Source organism: Macadamia integrifolia, chromosome 13 (assembly GCF_013358625.1).
Source record: "Macadamia integrifolia cultivar HAES 741 chromosome 13, SCU_Mint_v3, whole genome shotgun sequence".
Classification (NCBI taxonomy): domain Eukaryota; kingdom Viridiplantae; phylum Streptophyta; class Magnoliopsida; order Proteales; family Proteaceae; genus Macadamia; species Macadamia integrifolia.
This window is the reverse complement of record NC_056569.1, coordinates 3,369,213-3,394,264: the sequence shown is the minus strand read 5'-3', so window position 1 is coordinate 3,394,264 and position 25,052 is coordinate 3,369,213. Positions and strand designations below refer to the sequence as shown.

Below are 25,052 nucleotides of genomic sequence, written 5' to 3'. Positions count from 1 at the left end.
GATGGAAGCTCTAGGAGCACTTGAAGCCTTGAGCAATCACTTACGTAAAGGGTTTGGAGCTGAGAACACCGACCAAGGCAAGCTGGTAGGGTACGAATATTGCTGTTGTTTATATTCAACCAGACCAATGAGGATAAGCTTTCAAAATTTGAAAATCGTTCGAATGATGTGCAACCCCCTGCATATAATCTCTCTAAACTTGATGGAAGTTTTGGAAGCGATTTGAGCCTCTTGCAATTTCCCAAGTAAAGATATTTGAGCTGAGTAAGGGGGCTAATATTACTAGGATGGCTGCACAAAAAAGTTTCACTTAAAACCAGCTCTTGCAATTGATTTACAAATTTTTCCATTGATTTACATCCACTTGCATCCAACTTCTCTAAACTCGATGGCAGTTGAAAAATTGAAGTCTTGTGCAATTTTCCAACTCAAGGCACTTGAGTTAAGAAAGGCGACTGATACTAGCTAGTAGGCTAAGAAACTTGTTATCGCCAATATCCAAATGTTGCAATGAGCACATGCTCCCAATCTCACTAGGAATTGCATCATCCAACAAATTGCAATTTCTCATTTTTAGTATTGTTAAAGAGGATAAACCCATGAGAGAAGTTGGTAATAGAGTGGTGGAATCAGGAATTTTTCTTCTTGAATTCCAAAACCAAACGAATGGATTCCAATCTTTAAGGTTGATCTCTTACATCCATTTAAAGATAAGCATCTGAGATTCTTCAAGCGTCCAATTGAAAGGGGGAATTCTTGTATTGCAGTATCGTCTACAAGAAGCTCCCTTAAACATCTCAAATTTCCAAGTTCTTGGCAGCTTTTCAAGTTTTGAGCATCCACAAAGAATAAGATTTTCAAGAGATTTCAACTCACATTGGCTGTTTGGTAGATTCCTTAGGTTTCCATAGTCTTCTAAACTTAAAAGAACAAGTCTCTCAAGTTGTCCAACGGAATGGTGAACGCCAACCAAACTTCTACAATCTTCAAATACCAATTTCTCAACCATAGGGAGTCCAGAAAAGTCAGGGGTTTGGGTCAAGCCATGGGAATGACTGAGATACAGAACTTTTAATTTCTTGAGCAACTGCCGAAAGGAAAGAGAACAATTAAACGGAGTAAGTCATAATTTTCATGAAATATAAATGTGATCCAAAGAAAAAGAAAAGTGACAAATTATACCATACTTTGACTCCCTTCCAAAGATATTTGATGTTGCTATGTTGCAAGTCAAGTATAACAATGTTCTCAAGATGAAAGTTAGTAGGTATGGAGTTCGAAGGGAAACCATACCAACATAGCCATCTCAACTCCTTTGAAAAATATTTGTAGTTTCCAGTAAGGTGCTCATGATTGATTTGGAGAAGTCTTAGGCTCTGCATCTTTGCAAAGGCTTCAATGCTGATATGATTTGTTGCTTTAATTTCAGGCATGTTTAGAGAAAGGCCTTCAACTTTCATTGTTCCCTGATAACAAAAAAAAAAAAAAAACATTCATAGGAATGTTGTGAACATACACACACCCAACCCTCACTCCTGCTGAAAAGAAAAGGTTGCCTTCCTAATTTCATGTACTCTTAATGTATGTTTTGTTAATATATTGTAGACGTCATCATGAAACCACAATCTACTGCATTCTCCAGGCTTCTTTGGAGATTCTTCATGAACAATTTCCCTTCCCATATCTCGAAGTAAATCATGCATCATCACCTGATTCTTTTCATTGATCGTTTTGAGAGACCTATGGATGAGAACAATAATGTCAATTTCTGGGAAGAAATCTCAACTACCTAGTATTCCAATGACATGGTCTTTCTCCATCCCAATAAAAAAGCATGCAATATCAAGGAACATATCCTTCTCCAAATCATCATTTAGTGCATCAAAACTTATTCTAAGTTTCCTTTGAATTTGATCGTAAGGAATTCTTTTCAATTTCTCTATTGCACTCTTATATTCAAGAATGCTTTTATCAAATAGAAAGGAACCCAAAACCTCAAGAGCTAAAGGAAGACCATTGACATAATTAACTATTCTCTCCGAGAGCTTTAAAAAATATTCTTTCGGATAGTCATTTCCAAAAGCATGCCAACTAAAGAGTTTAAGAGATTCTTCTCCATTCAACTCTGTGATATCATATATTTTATCAACCTTGATATTCTTTAATAATTGCACATCCCTAGTTGTAATGATGATTCTACTACCTAAACTAAACCAACTACGCTTTCCAACCAATGCATTTAATTGCATCAATTGATCCACATCATCAAGAACAAGAAGAATCCTTTTGGAGAAGACTTTTTCATTGATCATATTGACACCTCTATCTACACTGGTTATTTTCATATTTCTTTCCGTTAGGATATCAAGTTGTTCTTGTAAATGAATTAAACCATTGGGTTGTTCTGATAGTTCTCTAACATTTGCAAGGAAGCTGCAACCTTCAAATATGCGTAAGAATAGGTTAAAGACAGCCTTGGCAATGGTGGTCTTACCGATGTCCCCCATGCTACAGATCCCTACGATGCGAATATCATCTGATCCAACATTTAACAACGATTTCATTTTCTCCAAGCGGGATTCTAATCCAACATGATACTGGGCAACATGAAAATGTGTTTGATTTACGTTATTCAAAACCTTGTCAACAATACTCTGGATAAACTTTGACTTATATCTGCCGATTGTAAACCAACCAAGAAAATAAAAGATTATCAATTTTGTAATGAATTAAAATCAAAGCAAAATGAAATATTAAGTAAATTCTACTGTGTCTAATTTTGGTTGTCGCTACTAACAATACAATAACATATACAAGATGTTAAGCAGAAGGAATGAATCCAAATTTCAAATAATCAAGGTCATTTGTTAGAAAGGATAAGTCATTTAGAGTGACTAAAGAGAAAGCCAGTAATGGGTTTTTTTTTTTAGTACTGATGGTTATCAAGATTGACATCCAAATTGGACATTCATACGGCTTTTGATTCTATTAGGTGGGATTATATTGGCTATATTCTCTCTAAGATGGATTTCCCTCATAATTTCATTAATTGGATTCACTGTTGCATCTCTTCTCCCTATTTCTCTGTTCTTGTCAATGCTTCCCCTCAAGGTTTTTTCACCTCAAAGTTAGGGATTCTCCAAGGTTGTCCTATTTGTCCTCTCATTTTCTTTTTTTTCCATGGAGGGCCTCTCCAAAATCTTGATGACCAAAACCGAGGGGAATTTCATCCATCCAATTCCTAAATGTAAGGTCTTAATGATCAGTCACTTATCATTTGTAGATGACCTCATGATCCTTACCAAAACCAATCAACAATCTGTGACTGCAATTCTTAATTCATTAACCTCCTTCTCTACTATGACTGGTCTCTATTATGGGTGAAACTGCGCCAGGTTGGGCTGGATTTCTTAAAACCCAAGCCCAACCCTAGGTCTCCAAAATTCAACCTAGGCTCAAGCCAACCCAACCGTACCTAGTTCATGCCTAGGCCCAACCAACTTGGACTCATGCCAAGCTAAGCTGACCCTAATTGGGCCGGGTTGGGCTAGATTGGCCCTAATTGGTCTTGATTCTTGCTAAGGTTGGGCTAATATTGATGGAACCTGTTTTTGCCATGTGTCCTATGCATTAAAAAAAAAAAAAAAAAGATCAAATGATAAATACATAATTAAAACTATGAAGTGCAATATAATAATTGATATTAAGGACACCTAACCATAAGAATCAATGATTGAAATTCTATTATTCAAAATAAAAGGATATGGTGATAGCCCTAAATTATATTACATAAATCATGGTTAAAATCAAGGCCGGGTTCTAGGCCTTAACCCAAGCCCAACCCAACTCTAACTTGCCCTCAGGGTCAAAAATATTAACCCAATATTGGGCTCAATGTGGGCCAGGGCAGTCAAGGCCAAACTTACACCGCAATTTTCTATATTAACCCCCTCAAATCTCACTCTTTCTTTGGGGGTGTTTCTCAGGATCTTAAGGCTCATGATCCATAATTGTTGCCGTTGTTGAAATTTCATTGAAAGTGTTGACCATCTATTCTTCTCTTGTCCCTTCTCCAAATCAATTTGGAAAGGTATCCTTAGAAAGTGTTGGCCTTTTCCTAGAGCTATCCTTCCTTTTGACAGAGAATGGAGGTAAGTCTGGAAGACTTTCAGCGGCAAATCCTTTTGTGATATTCTTAGTAAGTTGGCTTTCAGTGCAGCAATCCATCATATATGATGGGAAAGAATCAAAAGAAGATGGCCTACCACTTCATCTCTTATTGAGCAAGTCTTGGATACTATCACTTTTTAGATTAAAAATAAAATTCTTCACAATTGTGTAGTGTGACCTGACTCAAGAAGAAACATATATCTGACCTCTTCTTGGGATCTCCCTCTCGTTGCTCCCTCTCCTTAGTTTTCATGTATCATCTTTTTCATGTTGTTTCATCCCTTCCCTTGTTTTCATGTACCCTCTTCTTTGGTAGTTTGGTGTTTGTTTTGTCCCTCCCCTGTTTTTGGATATATCTACTTTTGGTGATTTTTGTTTTTAATGACTAATGTTAAGGCTCCTAGCCTTTGAATTGCCATTATATCATTTTTTTGTAAATTGTTTTTCTTTTGCTTTAGAAATATATTTTTAATTCACAAAAGAAAAAAAAAAAAAGGTTTGACAAGTCTTATCGAATGCAAGCTTTTGATCTTTGATGGTAATAATAATGGAAGGCACATCTGATCATTGATGCTGATAAATAAGGTAAAGACACATGAAAAGACAAATTGAACATCTCTCTCTTGTCATATTCTGTATACAATCGTTTATTTATATCCCTCAGAACTGAATCCTTGTATTTGCCTGCAAGATCTGAACCGCTGGATTGTTCCAATCATTGTCTAAATATGGATCCTTGTATCAATGAGTGGTTTGTCTTCGGTAAAAAGTATCACTGACTCAGATCTTGCTACCTTACGAAGAACACAAACCCTTTTCAATCTAGTTTTTAATCTCTTACAAGGAAAAGGTTTTTTAAAATCACGATTGAAAGGGTAAAAACTCGCTGTACGCTCCCATGTTACTAAACCCTTATGGCCTTATCAATTTAGAGGTAAAAATGTTTAAAAGAAAAACCTGATTTTTTAAAGAAAATTCGGAAACAAAATCATTAAACTAGAGAGGGAAAATCACTTGAAGAGAGAGAAAGTGATTGTGGCGAGGATTACCCATTTCGTAGATCCCACCCTGATAGGTTCGCTGTTTCTTTAAGAGCTCTCCTCCACTTGTCCACTTTCTCCATCTCGACTTTAAAATGCTTTTCTAGCTTTGCAAATACTTCCCCGAAGATCCCACTCTGTTTCCGAACATCAGACGGATTAACATCATAGAAAACAGGTAGAACTGTTTGGCTGATCTTCTCTCTACATTTGATTATCTTGACAAGCTCATTGAGGCACCACCTGGAAGAAGCATAATTCTTGCAAAAACGATGATGGAAATCCTTGATTTCTCTATTGCTTTCAACAGCTCTGAGGCGATATCTTCTCCTCTCCTGAGCTCGTCGTCTCTGAAGGTGTTGATTCCTCTTTGAACTAAAGCAGTGTAGAGATGATCGGTGAAGCTTTTGCGTGTATCTTCACCTTTGAAACTTAAGAACACTTCATGTTTCCAACAAGAAGTAGAAGAAAGACGAACCTTGTCTTGTACACTCCGAATCCACTGCAATTTGCAAAAAGGAAACAAACTACACTATAAAGAAGAGAGGGTGTAGGCTATTGGAGAGGGGAAAACGTGGGGAGGAAGAGGGTGTTCAGTGGAGCTTTATGCGGCTCATGATACCATGTTGAAATTGTATATTGGCATTCACTTGAATGAGTGTATAATAGTGCTCTTATATAGAGATTACAGTTATTGAGTTATAGACAAACTCTATGATCACATGTGGGAGACTCAAACTCTAATAGTAATAGGGTAGGACTCTGTTACCATATGTGAGTAATGGACAGAAAATCTATTATCACATGTGAGAGTTCTATTCCAACTCTGCTGTCTAATGAGGTAGTCTTGGATTGCAAGTAGTCTCTAGAGTTTGTGCTCACTGAAAATGCCTACAATGTAGGAGATGTTGTTGAGTGTGAGTATGACTTTAGAGGTTGAGTTCGAGTGGGACGCTAACTGTCCTGATAGGCACCGGTGATTAAAAAATTGACTCTCAGTGGACACCGCGTTTACTGTGGTCTTAGGACTAGCAGGCCGAGATAATTTTTAATAATAAGAGAAATTTATTGATGACCCACTCCGCGAGGGGATTCGGCTCGTCTTTAACGCACTCTTGTGTTACATAATTTATAGCGTAGATTGGATGGTTGACACATGATAAATTTGAAATGAGTGATGATATTTAAGGGAGGAGGGATATGTCTATACATGCACTCCAGTGAGTGGATTTAAGGAAATAAATCATCTGGGACAAAGGAGGAGAATTAAAGAGAGGAAACTAAACGTATTTCCCTTGCTCTACGATTCTTCTCTCTGTGACTTCAAAATTCATTTATGCCAGAGATCTCTCAGGTGGGTATTCTTCTAGTCCCTCTCTTTCTTCCGTTCAAGCCTGATGCTCTATGTCTAACTCGGGCAACCCTAAATCACCTTCTTTGTTCGTTCTTAAACTCTTGAACTTTGGAGTTTGCAGACATTGGGTGCTGTCGCCTATATTTTGCCAAGCTATCAGGGGCCAATGGTCGACAACAGCCATTTTGGTCCTTCAACGGTGATATTTGGAATTTTTTTGAGAATTTCCAATGAGTCCTATCGTTTCTTAAGTTCAATTTTTGATTTGGTGAAATGATTGTTAAATTTGAATTCAAGATATTATCTAATAGGGTTTTAGAGGCATCCATTAGGGAGTGATTATTTAGTGAGACCCATTTGATTTGGTGAATGGTTAAATTTGAATTCAAACTATTACTTGTTAGGCTTGGTATGATTAAAGAATGAGCAATGATTAAAGGTCGTTGAGTATTATGAAATGATTGTTTTAAATAGGAATTCTTTGGGTAACAAGCACACATAGAGAGATTATTGAAGTTCGTTGGTGTCTCCCATTTTTAGGATGGATCAAGCTAAACATTGATGGATGCTCCTTGGCCAATCCAGTGAAGGCCGGAGCAGGCGGGACTTTTAGAAACGAGAAAGGGGAGAGCCTCTTGACCTACAAAGAATATGTCAGTATCAGAACAAATTTTGAAGCGGAATTCTTGACAGTGATTGCTGGTCTTGAACAGGCAAAGATACATGGTTTTCAGAGCCTTTGGATTGAATGCAACTCTACTGCTGTGGTGATCCTTCTTTTTAAAGGTTTAGTTCCATGGTTTGCTCAACAACGATGGAGGGGTCTTTTACCTTTCATGAACTCAATAAATTGGAAGGTGACGCATTTTTACAGGGAGGCAAATGTGATTGCCAATTTTTTGGCTAAATCATCAGCTAGATTTGAAGTGTCGTATCCAGTGGAAGCTTGGCCTCGGTTGGTTTCAATGGAATTGGACTTGGATGCTGCCCAACATCCAAGATTTCGATTGCTGAACTTTTTGGATTTGCATTAGACTAAGTTTTAAGGGGACCTTCTCCTGCTAATGGCAATGCCATAGGTGGGGTTGGTCTGCTTTTTTTTCTTAGTCTATTTTTGTATGTTGGTGGTGTTTTTTTATACTGTTCTGTACATTCTTTCTTTATTCTTAATCCAATGAATTTTTAACCAAAAAAAAAAAAAATAATTGTTTAATGAGAGACCTATTTGATTTGGGTTTTAAGAACCTTTGTGATTCATGGAGTGCAGAATCCATATAAAAATAGTGACATTGCAAACAATACCATAAAAAGGTTCACATGGGTTCCTCGCTGCGATTCTCCTTTGTCCCCAGTAGTTTATTTCCTTAAATCTACTCACTGCAACGCATGTACAGGCATCTCCCTCCTCCCTCAGATATCATCACCGCTCATTTCAAATTTGCCACATATTGATCATCCAGTCCACACTACAGATCGTGTACCAGAACAGTGCGCTACAGATGAGCAGGATCATCCGTGAGGGAGGGAAAGGTTTCATATGCCATAAGACAAAGCTAAAGAAGTGAAAAGAGGGGGAGAGTGATTCCAAACAACAAAATATATGTGCGAAGAACCAAAGAATGTAAAAATGTTAGGTACAGATTAGCTTGAGGAAAAACATGCTGAAACAGTACAACTCTAAATCTATGGCTGAGATTAAGACAATCTGATATGATATGTGAAATCCTCCAAGGTATGGATTTGTTAAGGCCATTGAGAATGTTGATCACCAATAAACATTCACTCTCGATCATAATTTGAGAAAAATTAAAACATGCTGAAACAGTACAACTCTAATTCTATGGCTGAGATTAAGACAATCTGATATGATATGTGAAATCCTCCAAGGTATGGATTTGTTAAGGCCATTGAGAATGTTGATCACCAATAAACATTCACTCTCGATCATAATATGAGAAAAATTCCCGGAGAGTGCAATTTGAAGTGTTGTTCTAATAGCAAGTGCTTCAAAAATATAAGCATAAGTAACTCCCAAAATTCTGCGAACCACCAAATGAAATTGCCACTATAATATCTAAAAATTCCACCACAACTTGATAAACCAAGAACACCAATAGAAGACCCATATGTGCTGATCTTGATAAAAGGATATTGAGGTACATCCCAAGCAATATGATGCAAGACATTAGAATAACTGCTCCTTGACGTGGCAGTAATATTATCAAAAGCTAAAAGGTGACATTTTCTAATGACCACATCAAAATTTGAGGCTTGATTGTGAATCAAATCATTGTAACTGAGCCATGTATGCCAAACGAGTTGAACCATAAAGGCAAACATTCTCTGCTTGCTATGCTTTGGATTGCAAAGAGAAAATATTCCCAATCCACTCACTAATAGTCATGCCAATAGGAGAGAAAGGAAAGTTGAAGTTTGAGCACCGAATGGAGGAGGGAATAAACAATTTATGAAAATATGATCTGTGGTGAAGGTAGGATGATTGTAAAAGGGACAAGATGAAGGAAGGTTAAGATCTGACGAGCAAAGGAGTCTTCTATGTGGAAGATGATCTAGAAGGAGTTTCCAAAGGAAGACACAAATTTTAGGGGCTATAGGGAGATGCCAGAGATGTTGCTAAATGGGATTGATGTTAGAAGATAAAGAGGGGTGGGGGAGATAGAAGATAGACAGATACAACAGTAAAGGAACCATTTGTGGCACAATCCCAACGATTAGAATTAGATGAGGATTGGACGGAAGGAGGGATAGACAAGAAAGCTAAAGCCATATCATTCGGCCAACAATGAAAGATAATGCTAGAATTCCAAGTGCGAGATGAATGATTAATGAGTTCAACCGCAGAAGAAGGGACTTCAGGAGAGAAAGGAAAAGGAGCGGATGAAGGTTTGAAACCAGGAATCCGGATGTCTAACCAAGGATTGATATTATGTCCATCTCCAACCTGAGAAAAGAGGCCATTGAGGAGAAGAGATTTAACTTTGTATATAGATCTGATCCAGCCCCAAAAGGCAGAAGGAGGGTAGGAGGAATCAAGAAAATCAACATGTGAAAAATATTTGGATTTCGTGAGTGAACCCCATATAGATTGAGAAGGATTCAACAGCTCCCAAGCTTTCTTAGAGAGAAGGGCAATATTCATGTTGTAAGAAAGCTTAAGGTTTAAACCCCCAGATTTCTTAGATGTGCAAATGGATTCTCAATTGACAGAATGCTAGATCTATCGTCGCTAGACCAAAAGAAATTGCAAATAAAGGCGTCAAGTTTGTGATGAACAATTGAAGGAAGGAGGAAGCAAGACATAAAATATTGAGGATAGAGAGTGTAGATTGGATAAGCACTAATTTGCCAGCTGAACTCAGGAGCTTAGCTTTCCAACCCTTGAGTTTTCCATACTCGGTGAATCATAGCAATGTGCTTTAGATATTCTACCGTGTAGGAAAGGGATTCCTCGATAAATATCTTGAGCAAAGGAAGGAAGGATGTGGAATCTATTAAATAAGATTCGCTTAGTAGCCAAGGAAATATTCGGGCTGATATGTGCTCGAGATTTCTGATATGAAGGCATTATCCTGACAAAGAGCAAAATTTGGAAATTATTGAAGTGAAAATAGAGGATTCATGTGTAGTAGCTTGGCCAAAGAGGAAAAGGTCTTCCGTAAAGGCAAGATGTTCACTATTCCTAGAAAGTTAAATTCCATCATGGGAATGATTATGATGAGCAATAGAAAGATGAGAAGAGAGGACCTCAACACAAAGGATAAAAAGATAAGAGGTGAGAGGGGTCTCCCTATCGAAGACCATGAGTAGGGGGAAAAGAAAGGTAGAGGGGGAACCATTGAGCAAAATAGCTAGTTAGGTGGACTGAACACAAAACATAATCAAGTTGACCCAACAAGGATTGAAACCAAAATTCAAAAGAGTAGATTTAAGAAAAGACCATTCAAGACGATCATAAGCTTTGCTGAAATCAAGTTTGACAGACAAAAATCCATATTTGCATTTTCATTTTTTTGCTATATGATGTAGAAGCATCGGCAATGAAGACATTATCTTGAATGTGTCTTCCTTTGATGAAACCACTCAACTTAAAGGAAATGACTCTATGAAGAATGAGTTTCAACTGGTTAACAATGATTTTAGCTATAATTTTGTAGGAAAAGTTGCACAATTTAGTCACTGAAGAAGGATTAGGAACCTTGGGGATAAGAGAAATGAAAAGTTATGTTTAAGGATTTAGCAAATGTTCCATGAGTAAAGAAATGTTGAACAGTGTCAATTTGGTCCTACAGAATCCCATACCTTGTAATAGCAGGCACCGGAGTAGCCATCCGGTGCAATAGCTTTTAATGGAAGTATGTACATGACTAGTTTAGTGATTGAATGAAATAAAGATTCATTATCCTCTTGTGAAACCCTGCCTCTGATAAGTATAAAGTAATCTTCGTCAGGAGTACCACTTGAAGACATATAAATATCTCGAAAGTTAGTAGAGAAAGCGTGAGCGATATCTCTTATAAAAAGAGAAAGCGTGAGCGATATCTCTATACTGTGTGAGCCCTAAACCATGATGGTTAATGGATTGAATGAGATTTTTGCATCGTCTTGTGAGAGTAGTGATATGAAAATATTTAGTGTTAGAATCACCAAATCGAGACCATTGCACACGGGCCTTCTGTTTTCATCATATATTGTGTTGCAACATGCGTGTTGGAAGAATAAAACTTCAAAAGTATTTTTTATCTAAACTTAATGTATGTAGCATGTTATCGTGGTGAATTAAGAAGTCATAATTTTTTTTTTAGTTATCTCTTGTATAATTTCTATAAATTATTTAATACAAAATCTGTCTAATGTATGGGTAAAAAAGAGTTTTCTAATGTGAGTGGGCATAGAGTACACTAGGAAGTAACATTCTTTTTCCCGCTATTAGTTAATTACATTTTGAAATGTTCTAAAATTGTAAAAAGGATGTTTCAGGCTCTCTAAGTTTGAAAACTGACGTTATGGATTCTTTATTAACAAATTTTGTTCTAAACTAGATTTGTTTTCAATTTTATCCTTGTAAGCCACTATTTGGGTACCCCACACTTACATTCTGAGATGTCCTAAGTTTCCAAAAAGGATGTTTCAGGCTCTCTAAGTTTGAAAACTGGCGTCTAGGATTCTTTATTAAAAAATTTTGTTCAAAACTAGATTTATTTTCAATTTTATCCTTGAAAGCCTCTAATTGGCTACCCAAACACCTACCCATCACCACCACCCACCGTGATCGTCATTCACTTACAACCCATCTACAATTGCCGCTACAACTCTGTTCCCATTGCCTGCAACTGTACCACTAACCCACCATCGCATACAACAACCTTCATCAAACCCACCTTCATGTCCCATTTTCCCACCACTTGGTGCAACTTACAATGTAGGCAAGGATGTGATGGTGAAATTAATCATCATCAAATTTAAGGGAGCTTGAGTTCGGGGTTTCAATTAAGGCGGGGCGGGATGCGGTTGTAGGGAGTGAGGTGGTTGTGGTGGTTGGGGACAAGGTTGGAAATGGAATTGGAGGTGAAGGTGGGGTCATGGGTGAGAGTGGAGTTGAGAGGAAATTTTCAAGTACTATTGACCCATAAAGCACTGCAAACGTCAATTTTTAAATTAAATCTAGGGCATCCCAAACATCCTCTCTGCAAACTGAGGGCACCCCAGGTGTAATTTATCCCAAGTTTTTTAATGAAAGACTTGGGCAAGTAAAACAAAGAGAAATACTCACAAAAAAAAAACGAAGAGAAGCATGTTCTCTGTCTAGCTTAACATCAAACAATAAAAACTTAGTCGTATCACAATTTAATGAGATCAACTAAATGGATCCATACAAGATAAAATAGAAAAAAAATCTTCATAGTAAGGGGGAAAAACTAAAAATAAGTAAGAAATAAAAAGAGAGTAAAAAAGATGAAAATAAAATGTCTACTAATTTGATGAGTCGGAAGTTGAAACTTGTAAAAAAGTGGTTTAAAGTTTATTAGAATCTCAAATATAGTTCCTGATTAGTGGTAAATCTCAATCACTACAAACTACAATGACATTTAACGTATAAATTCAGCCAAAAATGGATATGGATGAAGCAACCAAGGGTGGAGGCGGACAAGCGCTGGGGTCACAAGAAAAATTTCCTATCCTTCTTTACTCCGATTACGAATTTATGGATTCACTATTCATGAAGAACTCTTGGGTCGCAGTCGACCTCTGAGCATAGTTAGCAAATTCGGATTCGGGAATTATTCGGACGGAGAATTATTCGGAATAATTCGGACGATTAATTTAAGGATTCGGTCAAAAAAGCGGTCAAAAAATCTTATTGGGGTTTTTTTTTAAAAAAAAAATTGTTTTTTTTATTTTTTATTTTTGGTTTTTTTTTTTAAATAATGTTTAAATGGACCGAATAATTTGGTTTAATTCGGATTCGGTCCGAATTATTCGCGATTTATATTCATTTTGGAAAAAGTCGCGAATTTTAAAGAATTTTATTTTTAATTCGGATTCGGTCTGAATTTTTGATAAAATTCGGTTCGGCCGAATAATTCGCGAATTATTCTGCCGAATTGATAACTATGCCTCTGAGTCCATTCTTTGAGTCATAGAAAACTATAAACTAAAAATAAAATGATTGATCAAGAGCTTCCTATCTTTCTGTTGGCAACGGACTCTTCTTCCTCTCATGATCCTCTGACCGTGTTGATTGGTGTTCAGACGTGTTAGAATCTTCTCAATAGTAAATCTGACGTTGGCTTGGGGATTAAGGATCTTCTCTTTCTCCGATCAGATTTTGAAACAAAACGAAAATCAGAAGACAAGCCAAAGAATTGCATAGAAAGGGTATGTTCCTCAAAGCTAGTCTTGATTACAACATACGAGCTCCACAAGTGTGGAAACTGTTAAAAAAGATTACGTCTAAAATTGGATAAGAAATCTAAATGGCATCTAACACTAAGAAGAACAAATGAATAAAGAATTGCACTGTTGACTTCTTCTCCCTTAATTACTACGCCCATCTAACTGCCTTCTACATATAGCACTGACCTACTACTTCCACTAAGCTAGCTTTCATTGAGTTTACGTCAACTGTCCCATGGCCACCTTTCTCCTCAAACACGTTCCTGCTCCTTCCCACGTACGGGTATCAAGCAACCGTTTACAATGGGACTTCTACACTTCGTCACTAGCCCACGTCCCCTTTTCATACGTAGGTGCCATGTCAGCGACGGAATGAGGAAAATTTTCAAATTTTACCCCCAAAACTTTCTAATCGAGTTTTATAATAAGCCTTACACAATAGATTGTTGTATTTTTTATCGTTCAACACATTTGATAATCTTTCCATAAATGTGTAACCATTTGCACCTCTAGTCCTACCTACGTGATCTTGCAAACCAAATCCTCTCTTCCCCAAACACCCCCCCCCCCCAAAAAAAAAAGGATTTTGTTTTAGATTTAAGTGACATTCAATAAATTACCTAGAAATGCCTTGTGTGTGTCATACCTCAAGATTAGTATCCACTATTCAATTGATCCTATAATAGAAACAATTACATAGGTGAAAATCCAATATGATCAGACTAACCGATTTCTTTGAGTTTTTTTTTGTTTTGACGCATCAAATGCTGGGTTACAGTATTATCCTATCGACATTAGGTTTGTAGAGTAAGTATCTATTCCTTTGAGGGATGACGAGGGCACCATTATGTCCATGTTTGATCGAAGAATGAGGAGAGTACAATAATTAGTTCTCAATTTCTTTTTCCTTCTTTTTTTTTTTTAAGGCAATTTGTACGAGAAAAAGAGAAAGACAATCGTTACAATCTTCTTTTGAGCAGACCAAAATGGATATGCTTTCCCCTATTTCGATAGTTCTGTTCTTTAAAGCAAACATTAGTTAGACACTTGATTGCTGATATGATAGAGATCTTGTCCCCTCTAAAGACGGATTCTTTTTTTTTGTTTGTTTGGTAGATCTAAAGACGGATTCTAAAAACAACAACAACAACAATTGTCTAATAAAATCACTAGTGAACGTAATTAATACCTTTTTATAAATAAATAAATAAAGCGTTATAAAGCTTACCCTATTGATGCCATTGATGTGGTTTCTACTAAATGCTCATGAAATATATTAAAAAAACACAGAAATCAATGTCTAGGCATACCCAGAAAAACACAAACCAGAAAGGGAGGAAACTCCCCCACCTATTGCCATCATAAGGAGAAGCTTACCTCTAAAGGAAATCTTCCATAGACCTGAAACGAGCTTTACCCATTATATCCCACCTCACCTCTTCTTCCATAACTGTCCACTGATCATTACTTGGCATCTATTTTGAGCTTACCTTGATGAATCAACTTGGTTTCCATAAAAGTTAAAGGAGAAGGTTTGAAGTAACTCCATAGATTCCTCAGTTGTAGTCTGGACTAAGCTTGATCCTCAACCTCTTAGGTTCTTGTTCTTCTTCATTAGAGTGGCCACCTTGGAGACGCACTTCTTCATTTAGAACTCTCTTAAACCCAGTTCTAACACCTGAATTATCCTCGGGGATAACTTCAGCAGCATACAAATGGGAGCTACTACATCCAATATCTGCTTTCTCATCTTGCTCGTACACTAGATTGACTCCACAGTTGTTCACCCGGAATCGTTTCCCAATTTTTACTGAAACTTCAATTTGATCACCATGTTCCAACTGATAATCAAAGTAAAAACGTGGTATATGGGTCACCCACAACTCATCTTGATAATTTGCCTGATTGGGATACAAAATTGGGCGGATTTCACTTGCATGACTCTTTGTTCTATTATGAATCATAACAGTTGGAGAAGTTTCTGTGACAAACTCCTTTGGTTCTTTCTTGGCTGTCCAAACAGCACATACGGTTAACCCTTGAATCTTCCTATCTAAAAGTGGAGGAACCTCAAAAAAGATTGAAGACCCCATATTCTGATGGCAGAAGCAATCCGGAACCTCGCTTCCAGGAAGAATCATGTTAAACATACCACGACCACACAATGCCTGTTCCACACAAATCATGACATATATAAAGAGAGAGAGAGAGAGAGAGAGAGAGAGAGAGAGAGAGAGAGAGAGGGGGGGGGGGGGAGAAGCATATTCAATAGTGGAAGGGAAAGATCCATGGGAAGGTACAGGTGAGCAAGGCAAGAGGTTGCATAAAGACCAGGAGTGAGATTCTATGAAGGATAGGTCATTCGGTCAGTCTCTCAAGAATTGTCAAGGAAGACAAGGAGTGTTCAAGAACTGCTTCAAATAGATCAGGCGATCTCGAAAGGTAAGGAAGTTACCCAAGTTTCTAGAGGAGTGGTTGTAAGGCCAACCGTGGTGGTTCAAAATGCTAGGTGGCTATGGAATTATTTTTTGGAACATCAAAAGCAGCCTTAGTAGAAAGAATCTGGATCAGGTTCACATACGTACAAGATCCTAGTCGGTGGATTTGAATCCACTTTCTCTCTCTTCATTTAATAGATTCCAAACCCTGATCACGTACGAGATTATTCTTGTACATGAACCTGATGTGGTCTCTAGTAGCAAGGCATATGCGTCTTAGTGAGTTTCATAGCCGTAAATTTAAATTGGGAGAAACTAGAGTGTTCGAGATTTTGGATTTTTTTTTTTTCTTCTAGAAATGGCAATGCCAAATGTGGAGGGTCGAAGTAAATACCCAAAAAAAAAGAGAGAGAGAGAGAGAGAGAGAACGAACCTGGATGAGACTCTTCTTAAAGTTATTTGGCAGATTGTTGCACCCGTTCATACGAATGTCTTGTATGGACTTCAAGTTCTCAAGGCCACGAATTTCAGCTAGCTTGTGACAGTCATAGAGCAATAAATGGGGCAAGTTATGGCAGTTCGACACATTTGATAATATTTCAATCCCTGTGCAACCCTCTAAAGATAAATACATTAAACTTGATGGAAGCTCTGGGAGCACTTGAAGCCTTGAGCAATTATTTATTGTAAGGGACTGGAGCTGAGAAAACCGACCAAGGCAAGCTGGAAGGGTACAAATATTGCTGTAGCTTATATCCAACGAGATCAATGAGGTTAACCTTTCAAAATTTGATAATCGTTCCAATGATGTGCAACTACCTGCGTGAAATTTCTCTAAACTTGATGGAAGTTCTGGAAGCCATTTGAGCCTTATGCACTTTTGCAACCTAAGAATTTGAAGCCGAGTAAGGTGGCCAATGTTTCCAGGAAGGCTATACAAAAAGGTTTTGCTTAAATCCAACTCTTGCAAGGAAGATAAGTTTCCAAGATTTGCTAATCTTTCCATTGATTTACATCGACTTGCATCCAACTTCTCCAAACTTGATGGCAGTTCTGGAAGGAATTGAAGCCTTGTGCAATTTTGTAACTGAAGGGACTTAAGTTGAGAAAGGTGACTGATACTAGTTGGTAGGCTATGAAATTTGTTATCACTCATATCCAAATGTTGTAGTGAGCTTATGCTCCCAATCTCACTAGGAATTGCACCTTCCAACAAATTGCAATTCCTCACATTTAGTATTATTAAAGAGGATAAACCCAAGACAGAAGTTGGTAGTAGAGTGATGGAATCAGGAACTTTTCTTAGTGAACTCCAAAACCAAAAGAACGGATTCCAATCTTTAGAAGTTGATCTCTTACATCCACTTAAAGATAAGCATTTGAGATTCTTCAAGTGTCCAATCGAAAGGGGGAGTTCTTGTATAGCAGTTTTGTCTACAAGAAGCTCAATTAAAAATCTCATATTTCCAAGTTCTTCTGGCAACTTTTCCAGTTTTGAGCAGCCACAAAGAATAAGATTTTCAATAGATTTCAACTCACATATGCTGCTTGGTAGATTCCTTAGGTTTCCACAGTCTTTTAAACTAAAATAGATAAGTCTCTGAAGTTGTCCAATGGAATGGTGAACCCCAACCAAACTTCTACAATCTTCAAATATCAATTTCTCAACCATGGGGAGTCCAGAAAAGTCAGGGGTTTGGATTAGGCCATGGGAATGACTGAGATTCAGAACTTTCAACTTCTTGAGCAACTGCGGAACGGACAGGAAAGGGAACAACTAAAAGGAGTAAGTAATTATTTTTTAGAAATATGAATCTGATTCGAGGAAAGAAAATAAATGACAGATTATACCATACCTTGATTCCCTTCCAAAGATATTTGATGTTGCTATGTTGCATGTCAAGTATACCAAGGTTCTCAAGATGAAAGTTAGTAGGTATAGAGTTCAAATGGAAACCACACCAACATAGCCATCTCAACTCCTTTGAAAAATGTTTGTAGTTTCCAGCAAGGTGTACGTGATTGAATTGGAGAAGTCTTAGCCTCTGCATCTTTGCAAAGGCTTCAGTACGGATATGATCTGCTGCTATAATTCCATGCATGTTTAGAGTAAGGCCTTCAACATTCTCCGTTCCCTGATAACAAAGAACATTAATAAGAATGTTGTATACACACACACCCAACCCTCACCTCTGCAACACATCCACAACCTTTCTACACTAATATTGACTATAAATTGTTGAAAAGAAATGGTACTTTCCCCCTATTTTCATATACTCTTACCGTATATTTTGTCAATACATTGTAGACATCATCACGAAACCACAATCTGCTGCGCTTTCCAGGCTCTTTTGGGGATTCTTCCCGTACAATTTCCCTTCCCATATATCGAAGTAAATCATGCATCATCACCTGATTCTTTTCATTGATTGTTATGAGAGACTTCTGGATGAGAACACTAATGCCAATTTCTGGGAAGAAATCGCAACTGTCTAGTATTCTGATGACATTTTCTTTGTCCATCCCAATAAAGTAACATGCAATATCAAGGAACATATCCTTCTCCAGATCATCATTTAGTGCATCAAAACTTATTCTAAGTTTTCTTTGAATTTCATCATTAGGAATTCTTTTCAATTTCTCTAATGCACTCTTATATTCAAGAATGCTTTTGTTAAATAGAAAAGAACCTAAAACCTCAAGAGCTAAAGGAAGTCCATTGACATAACCAACTATACTCTTTGAGAGCTCCAAATAATCTTTTTTTGGATGGTCATTTCCAAAGGCATGCCAACTGAACAGCTTAAGAGATTCATCTCTATTCAACTCTGTGATCTTATATATTTCATCAACGTTGGCATGATTTAACAAATGCAAATCCCTGGTTGTTATGATGATTCTACTTCCCAAACCAAACCAACTGCGCTTTCCAGCCAATGCATTTAATTGGATCAATTGATCTACATCATCAAGAACAAAAAGAACCCTTTTGGAGTTGAGTCTTTCACTTATCATGTTGATACCTCTATCTACACTGGTTATTTTCATGTTTCTTTCCGTTAGGATATCAGAAAGAAGTTGTTCTTGTAGATTAACCAAACCATTGGGTTGTCTTGACAATTCTCTAACATTTGAAAGAAAGCTGCAACCTTCAAATTGGCTTAAGAATAGGTTAAAGACAGCCTTGGCAATGGTGGTCTTACCAATACCACCCATACCACAGATCCCTATGATGCGAATATAATTTGATCTGACACTTAACAATGATTTCATTTGCTCCAAACGGGATTCTAATCCAACTTGGTACATGGCAACATGCAAGTGCGTGTGATTCAAGTTACTCAAAACCGTGTGAACAATTCTTTGGATAAACTTTGATTCATATCTGCCAATTGTAAATCAACCAAGAAAATATAAGCTTATCAAAATCTTAACAAATTGAAAAGTGATCAAGGCTCAATGAAATATTAAGTAAATTCTTTGTGTCTAATTTTGGTCGTTGCTACCAACAAAACAATCAAATATACAAGATGTTAAGCAAAAGGAATCAATAAAATTTTCAAATAATTACGGTCATTTGTTAAAAAGTATAACTCATATAAAGAGAAGGCTAGTAATAGGGTTCTTTATATATATATATATATATATCGATGGTTATCAAGTTTGACAAGTCCTATCAAATGCAAGCTTTTGATCTTTGATGGTAATAATAAGGTAAGGTACATCAAAAGACAAAAATAATACCTGGATAGCAGTTAAGATTCAATCTTCTACAGTAGAACCTCTCTCTATCTCTCTCTCTTCAATCGTCTACAATGGAACCTTTTTCTCTCCCTCTCTCCTGCCTTCCCTTTCAAGTATCTACAATGGAACCTCTCTCTCTCTCTCTCTCTCTCTCTCTCTCTCTCTCTCTCTCAAGAGGACAAAGTCAGTAAATTTTATTGTCTAATTTTGGTCAGTGTTACTAACAAAACAGTAAAACATACAAGATGTTAAGAAAAAGGAATTAACCCAAATTTCAAATAATCAAGGTCCTTTGTTTAACAGGATAACTCATATCGAATGAAAGCTATTGATATTCTATGGTAATAATAATGTAAGGCACATGAAAAGACAAAATGAATACCTGGATGACACTTGAGATTTAATCCTCTTTGATAATAATAATAATAATGTAAACTTTTGATCTAAAAGTGGAGAGGTGCATTCAAAGTGTTGTGTACCTGATATATTCCTTTAAAGCTTAAAGGAAACTTCTATTTCAACCAACTGTGATGTGCCGAGCTATTAAGAAGTGTCATATAGATAAGCTATGTATGGCAGAGATGAGAATGTGGGGGCAAAACTAAATATATAGTAAAGAGTTACTATATTAATTGGAGTTAATTTGGGAGTTGCCCCGATTCATGATAAACTTGGAGAAACTCATTTGAGGTGATACGGCCATGTTTAATAGAGGCCTGAGGATGCACCAGTAAAGAGGAGTGATCTTACTCATATTAAAGGATTTAAAGGGTTGGGACATGGGCACGTATCCCCAAGTCCTTCCAATCCTTTGATCACTAATTGAGCACCCAATTAATTGAAGAGGATCTTTTTCCCATCATAATTGCCTTCGTCTTAACCACGTTAGAAACTGTGCGGGCAAAAGGGCCTGAAAAACCACCAAGACCAATCCACCATAAGTTCCTGAAGACACCACCTAAGCCTACCTAACCAGGGCTCCCCATTGAGCTAGCAACTATATCTATCTAAATGATGTTAAGCAAAGGTGGTGCTTATCGATGTGAATTTGAAACCGAAATCGAACCGAGCCATTTACACCAAAATTGCAAAATCGTGTAGTAAATGGTTCAGTTCTGTTTCAAGTTTTAGGCCGATTAGATAAAAGGGTCGAAACCGAATGGAGCCGTTTAACCCGTTGGTTTCAAACCGAATTGAAAACATGAAAATCAAACCATTTAAACCATCAAAACCGATCCGATTAACCCGTTTAACAGTTATATAAGGCAAGGGTAGAATCGGTCTATCATTTCCAAAATGATAAAAAAAAAAAAAAAAAAAAGCCATTGGGATTTTGGAGCAATGGTATGCTTGCGTGATTGGATGTATAATTCGACTTTTGGAGGTAATATTTTTTTCTTTTAACCTCATATGAAATTCTTTTGGACATTATTTTCATATTCTAAGTAATTGTTTTCTTCCATTATATAGTTGAGATGGATGAAGAGGAATTATTTGAAGCTTTGGAAGATGTGTTTTCAAAGCCTTCTACTCCTACTTTAGCATCATCCACCACTAATAGCGATGTTCATTAGTATTTAATAGTTTTGTTTGCATTTCACTTTCTCAATGTAATATTTTCCTTTACTTAGTTGTTTGGTTGTGATGTGGTAAAAATCGACAGACCGATCTTCCTTATAGCTCTAGATACTCCAACAGATCTGCACAGAAGAAAAGGCAGGGGAGAGTTGGGCTGACCCAACGAGAGATTCTCCAATGCCTAAGTCAGATCTTTCCACAGCATATACTCAAGAGAGTTTTCAGTCAAAAGAAGTGATCGATCCTCACAATAGAGGCTTACCTTGGTATTTATAGGCTACTGATGGAGTGGAGAAAGGGACAAGTCCATGGAGAGTCCTACTGGGCGTGGAGTCCTTAAGGAGAATGGCTCCCTGGTTTCAGGAATATTCTAGATTCTAGGGCATCTTTCAAGAATATTCCTCTCTTATTTTGGAGATGTGGGTTGTGAGAGGAATGGATGCCTCTGATGACGTGCAGTGGATAGAGTCTTGTCCTTGTGATCAGGGATTACATTCCTTAAATGTAGGAGTGGATGAGAGCATGTTTCTGGGAGCCCTATCTGATGATGCCAGGCAGAGGTGGAAGGTCGACTAGAGGAGAGGCCAAGGTGGTAGCTCGGCCTGATGAGGGGCCGAGGTGGTAGCTCAGCCTGATGAGATGCTGAGGTGGTAGTACAGCCTGATGGGGGCCGAGGTGGTAGCTCGGCCTGATGAGGAGCCGAAGTGGCAATGCAACATTAGTTCAAACGCTCCTTGGCAGTGCTGCTCTCAGAGAAATTTACCCTCATCAGGTTGTTTTAACAAAACATAATGGTTTGCATTTCACATTCTCAAGATTGAATCGTTTATCACCAAAAGCAAATTTTAGTAAACATGCGAATAAACTAACAAACTGATTGTTAACCGTTTAGAAATAGTATGGAATAAACTGAAATAAAAAACATTTAAAACCATGAAATCAAAACCGTTTAAAAACCGTGGAACCAAAACCATTTATTAAATGGTTGCGGTTTCAAAAAGTGCAACCATTTAGTAAATTATGCGATTTTGGTTTCAGCCAAATAAATGTGAACTGAACTAAACCGCACTGTTTAAACCAAAACAGAACCAATAAACACCCTTACTCCATGATGGTGTCAGGTAGAGTTGGGACTCCTCTCAAAAAATTAGATAAAATTTTCCAACTCCTTAATGAACAAGTATACATTCAACCACTTTTATTTTAATCACTAGATAAGCATCAAGGAGAGCTCCTCTAGGGAAACTAGGTCCAAAATGGGGAAATCGACCCTTTTGTTTTTTTTTGGAAATGACATGATGACAAGAAAACTTCTTTCTTTTCTCCTCCTTTTCGCCCTTTTCTCTTCCATCCTTGGAATGGTTAAGTACATCAAATGGCATTTGTTACGTGTTCATAGGATGATAATCAAAATTGAGCAAATGATAGGTTGGTAGAGTAGTCAACTTTACCTTTTTTCTTCAAGAGTGTTCATTATAATGTCAAAAAAGCCTGATCAGCTCGAACCCGCCCTAACTTGCCCTGAGCCCGAACAGGGCCTAGGCTGAGATTTCAGCCCATAGGGTGGGTTCGAGTTGAGAATTTGAGGCCCAAGGTCAGGTTAGGCCAGGCCTGGGTTGAAGTCTTGGCCCAACCCAACCCTACCTTACCCTACGCTGTGGGACTATGGACATATAAAGCAAGTATTTAATAATAATAATAATAATAATAATAATAAAATGACTTTTTTATTTTATACTCAAAGTGACTGATGGAATTACAGTAAAAGGACTGTAAAAGTAGTCTTCTCATATGACATTGTATCACATCATGATCAAGTAAAACTCCCCCACCCCTTTGCCTTTGTCTTTTGCATCAAGATCCTTGTAACACTGTGTTTGGCCTCTACAATGTTTCAAAGTTCAAACTTCAAATAGCTAAGTTCAACATAGGTACTCTCTCTCTCTCTCTCTCTCTCTCTCTCTCTCTCTCTCTCTCTCTCTCTCTCTCCATTGTTCTATATTGTTCAATATTAAACCATTAGCTAGCCAGAGAGCTTGTTTCTCTTTCAGGTATGGTTACAATTGATAGGTCGGGCTTTCATCAGTAAAAAGAATCATAAGCTATAGATAAACTTTCAACTAGTAGGGAAAAATAAAATGTTTCTTTGTTTATGTATCATTCTTGTGGCACATAGGCTAGACTGGTTGTTAAAGCTTTGGAGCTACAAGCTTTTGTTGTTAAGGAAGGATGAAGGTGAAGAAAGACATATCCTTGATATTAGTATTTACATGTTATTGATATATTATGGGTATGTTTTCTTGATTTATATCAGATTTTCTTTTAAATGATTGGTGTTGATCATGTTTCAATTTTTCTTAGTGCACATAGAGACAAATGAAATGCAGGGTTAATTAGGGTCAGCCCGGCCCTCCCAGGGTCAATCAGAGCCAATCCAATCCAACCCAACCCAACCCAACCCGGCCCAATCAGGGTCCATTAGGGTCGGATCGGTTGGGTTGGGTTGGGCTAAACCCGACAGGGTTGGGCCTAGGTTGAGATATCCTAGCCCAACCTAAGGCTAGGCTTGGGCTAGGATAAGAGACCATAGGGTTGGATTGGGTTTCTTAAAACCCAGCCCAACCCAGCCCGTTGACACCCCTAGTTTTCCTAAGGTTTTAATATGTCAATGGATTCTTGGTTTGCCAAATCTAATTTCATACCAAATAATTAAATTTTTTTTTTTAGTAGGGTTTTGCCGTATAATTACATTTTTTGGTTGCGGAGCCTCCGTGCCAACACAGTGCCTATGAGGAGGTGCATATATACATCAATATGAGATGGATTATTTTTTTATTTCATAAGGGTGGGGGGTCATTTCGCCACCCTTTGATTTTAGTGTAGGGGGTGCACCACCGCCACTAGGGAGTGTTCATTCTCCTTGTTAAGAAAACTCTCTCTCTCTCTCTCTCTCTCTCTCTCTCTCTCTCTCTAACGATGTGTATCCAAGCCTTCGACCTAACTAGTTCAATGGGCTCTATTAATCCTACAACTGCATGGACCGAATCATACCAGGGTTGAATTAGAACTATTCAACTTTCACTAAAAGCAATGAAGAGCACTAAACACTCCGTGTGAGTGGCTTTATGGAGATAAGAGGACTAAAATCATATGCTTCCTGAGGCAAAAGTCCCTTCCCAAGTACCCCTCGATGTTAACTCTCTCTCTCTCTCCCCCTCTCTCTTTATTCACCCATAAATCCATAAACAAAATCAAAAAACTAAGTAGGAAAAATCGCTTGAAGGGAAAGAGAGGGGAATTTAGTGAGGATTACCCATTTTGTAGATCCCACCCTGATAAATTCCCTGCTTCTGTAAGAGCTCTTCTCCACCTGTCCACCACCTTAATCTCAACCTTGAAACGTTCTTTTAGCTTCGCAAATGCTTCCCCAAAGATTCCACTCTGTTTCCGAACATCAGACGGACGAACATCATAGAAAACAGGTAGAACCCTTTGGCCGATTTTCTTTCTGCACTCCAGTATCTTGACGAGCTCATCGAGGCACCAATTGGAAGAAGCATAGTTCCTGGAAAAAACGATGATCGAAATCCTCGATTTTTCGATTGCTTTCGGTAGGTCTAAGGATATATTTTCTCCTCTCCTGAGCTCATCGTCGTCTCTAAAGGTGTTGATCCCTCTTTGAACCAAAGCAGTGTAGAGATGATCGGTAAAGTTCCTGCATGTGTCTTCACCTCTGAAACTTAAGAACACATCATGATTCCAACGAGTGGAAGAAGACGAGCCTTCTCCTTCTCTTGTCCACTCCGAATCCAT

The 25,052-nt window shown here is 37.7% G+C and overlaps 1 protein-coding gene and 1 pseudogene across 1 annotated transcript; both read right to left on the bottom strand.

The window, feature by feature from the left end:
* Positions 1 to 694: 694 nt before the first annotated feature.
* LOC122059820 lies at positions 695 to 11,052 on the bottom strand (annotated as a pseudogene).
* Positions 11,053 to 15,035: 3,983 nt separating this feature from the next.
* Positions 15,036 to 25,052, bottom strand: LOC122059819 (disease resistance protein RPV1-like). Its single transcript, XM_042622852.1, has 5 exons — positions 24,553 to 25,052; positions 18,201 to 19,302; positions 17,774 to 18,052; positions 16,351 to 17,667; positions 15,036 to 15,647 (listed from the first exon to the last, which is right to left on the bottom strand). Exons 1-5 carry the CDS (start codon positions 25,050 to 25,052, stop codon positions 15,036 to 15,038), a joined length of 3,810 nt encoding a protein of 1,269 aa, XP_042478786.1.

Excerpts from the sequence above, each read along its gene's own strand:
- LOC122059819 (XM_042622852.1), bottom strand. The coding sequence starts at position 25,052 with ATGGATTCGGAGTGGACAAGAGAAGGAGAAGGCTCGTCTTCTTCCACT. Across the intron at positions 18,053-18,200 it reads ATGTATTGACAAAATATACG|GGAACGGAGAATGTTGAAGG; the intron begins GTAAGAGTATAT and ends CTTTGTTATCAG. Across the intron at positions 15,648-16,350 it reads TTAAGAAGAGTCTCATCCAG|GCATTGTGTGGTCGTGGTAT; the intron begins GTTCGTTCTCTC and ends TGTGTGGAACAG.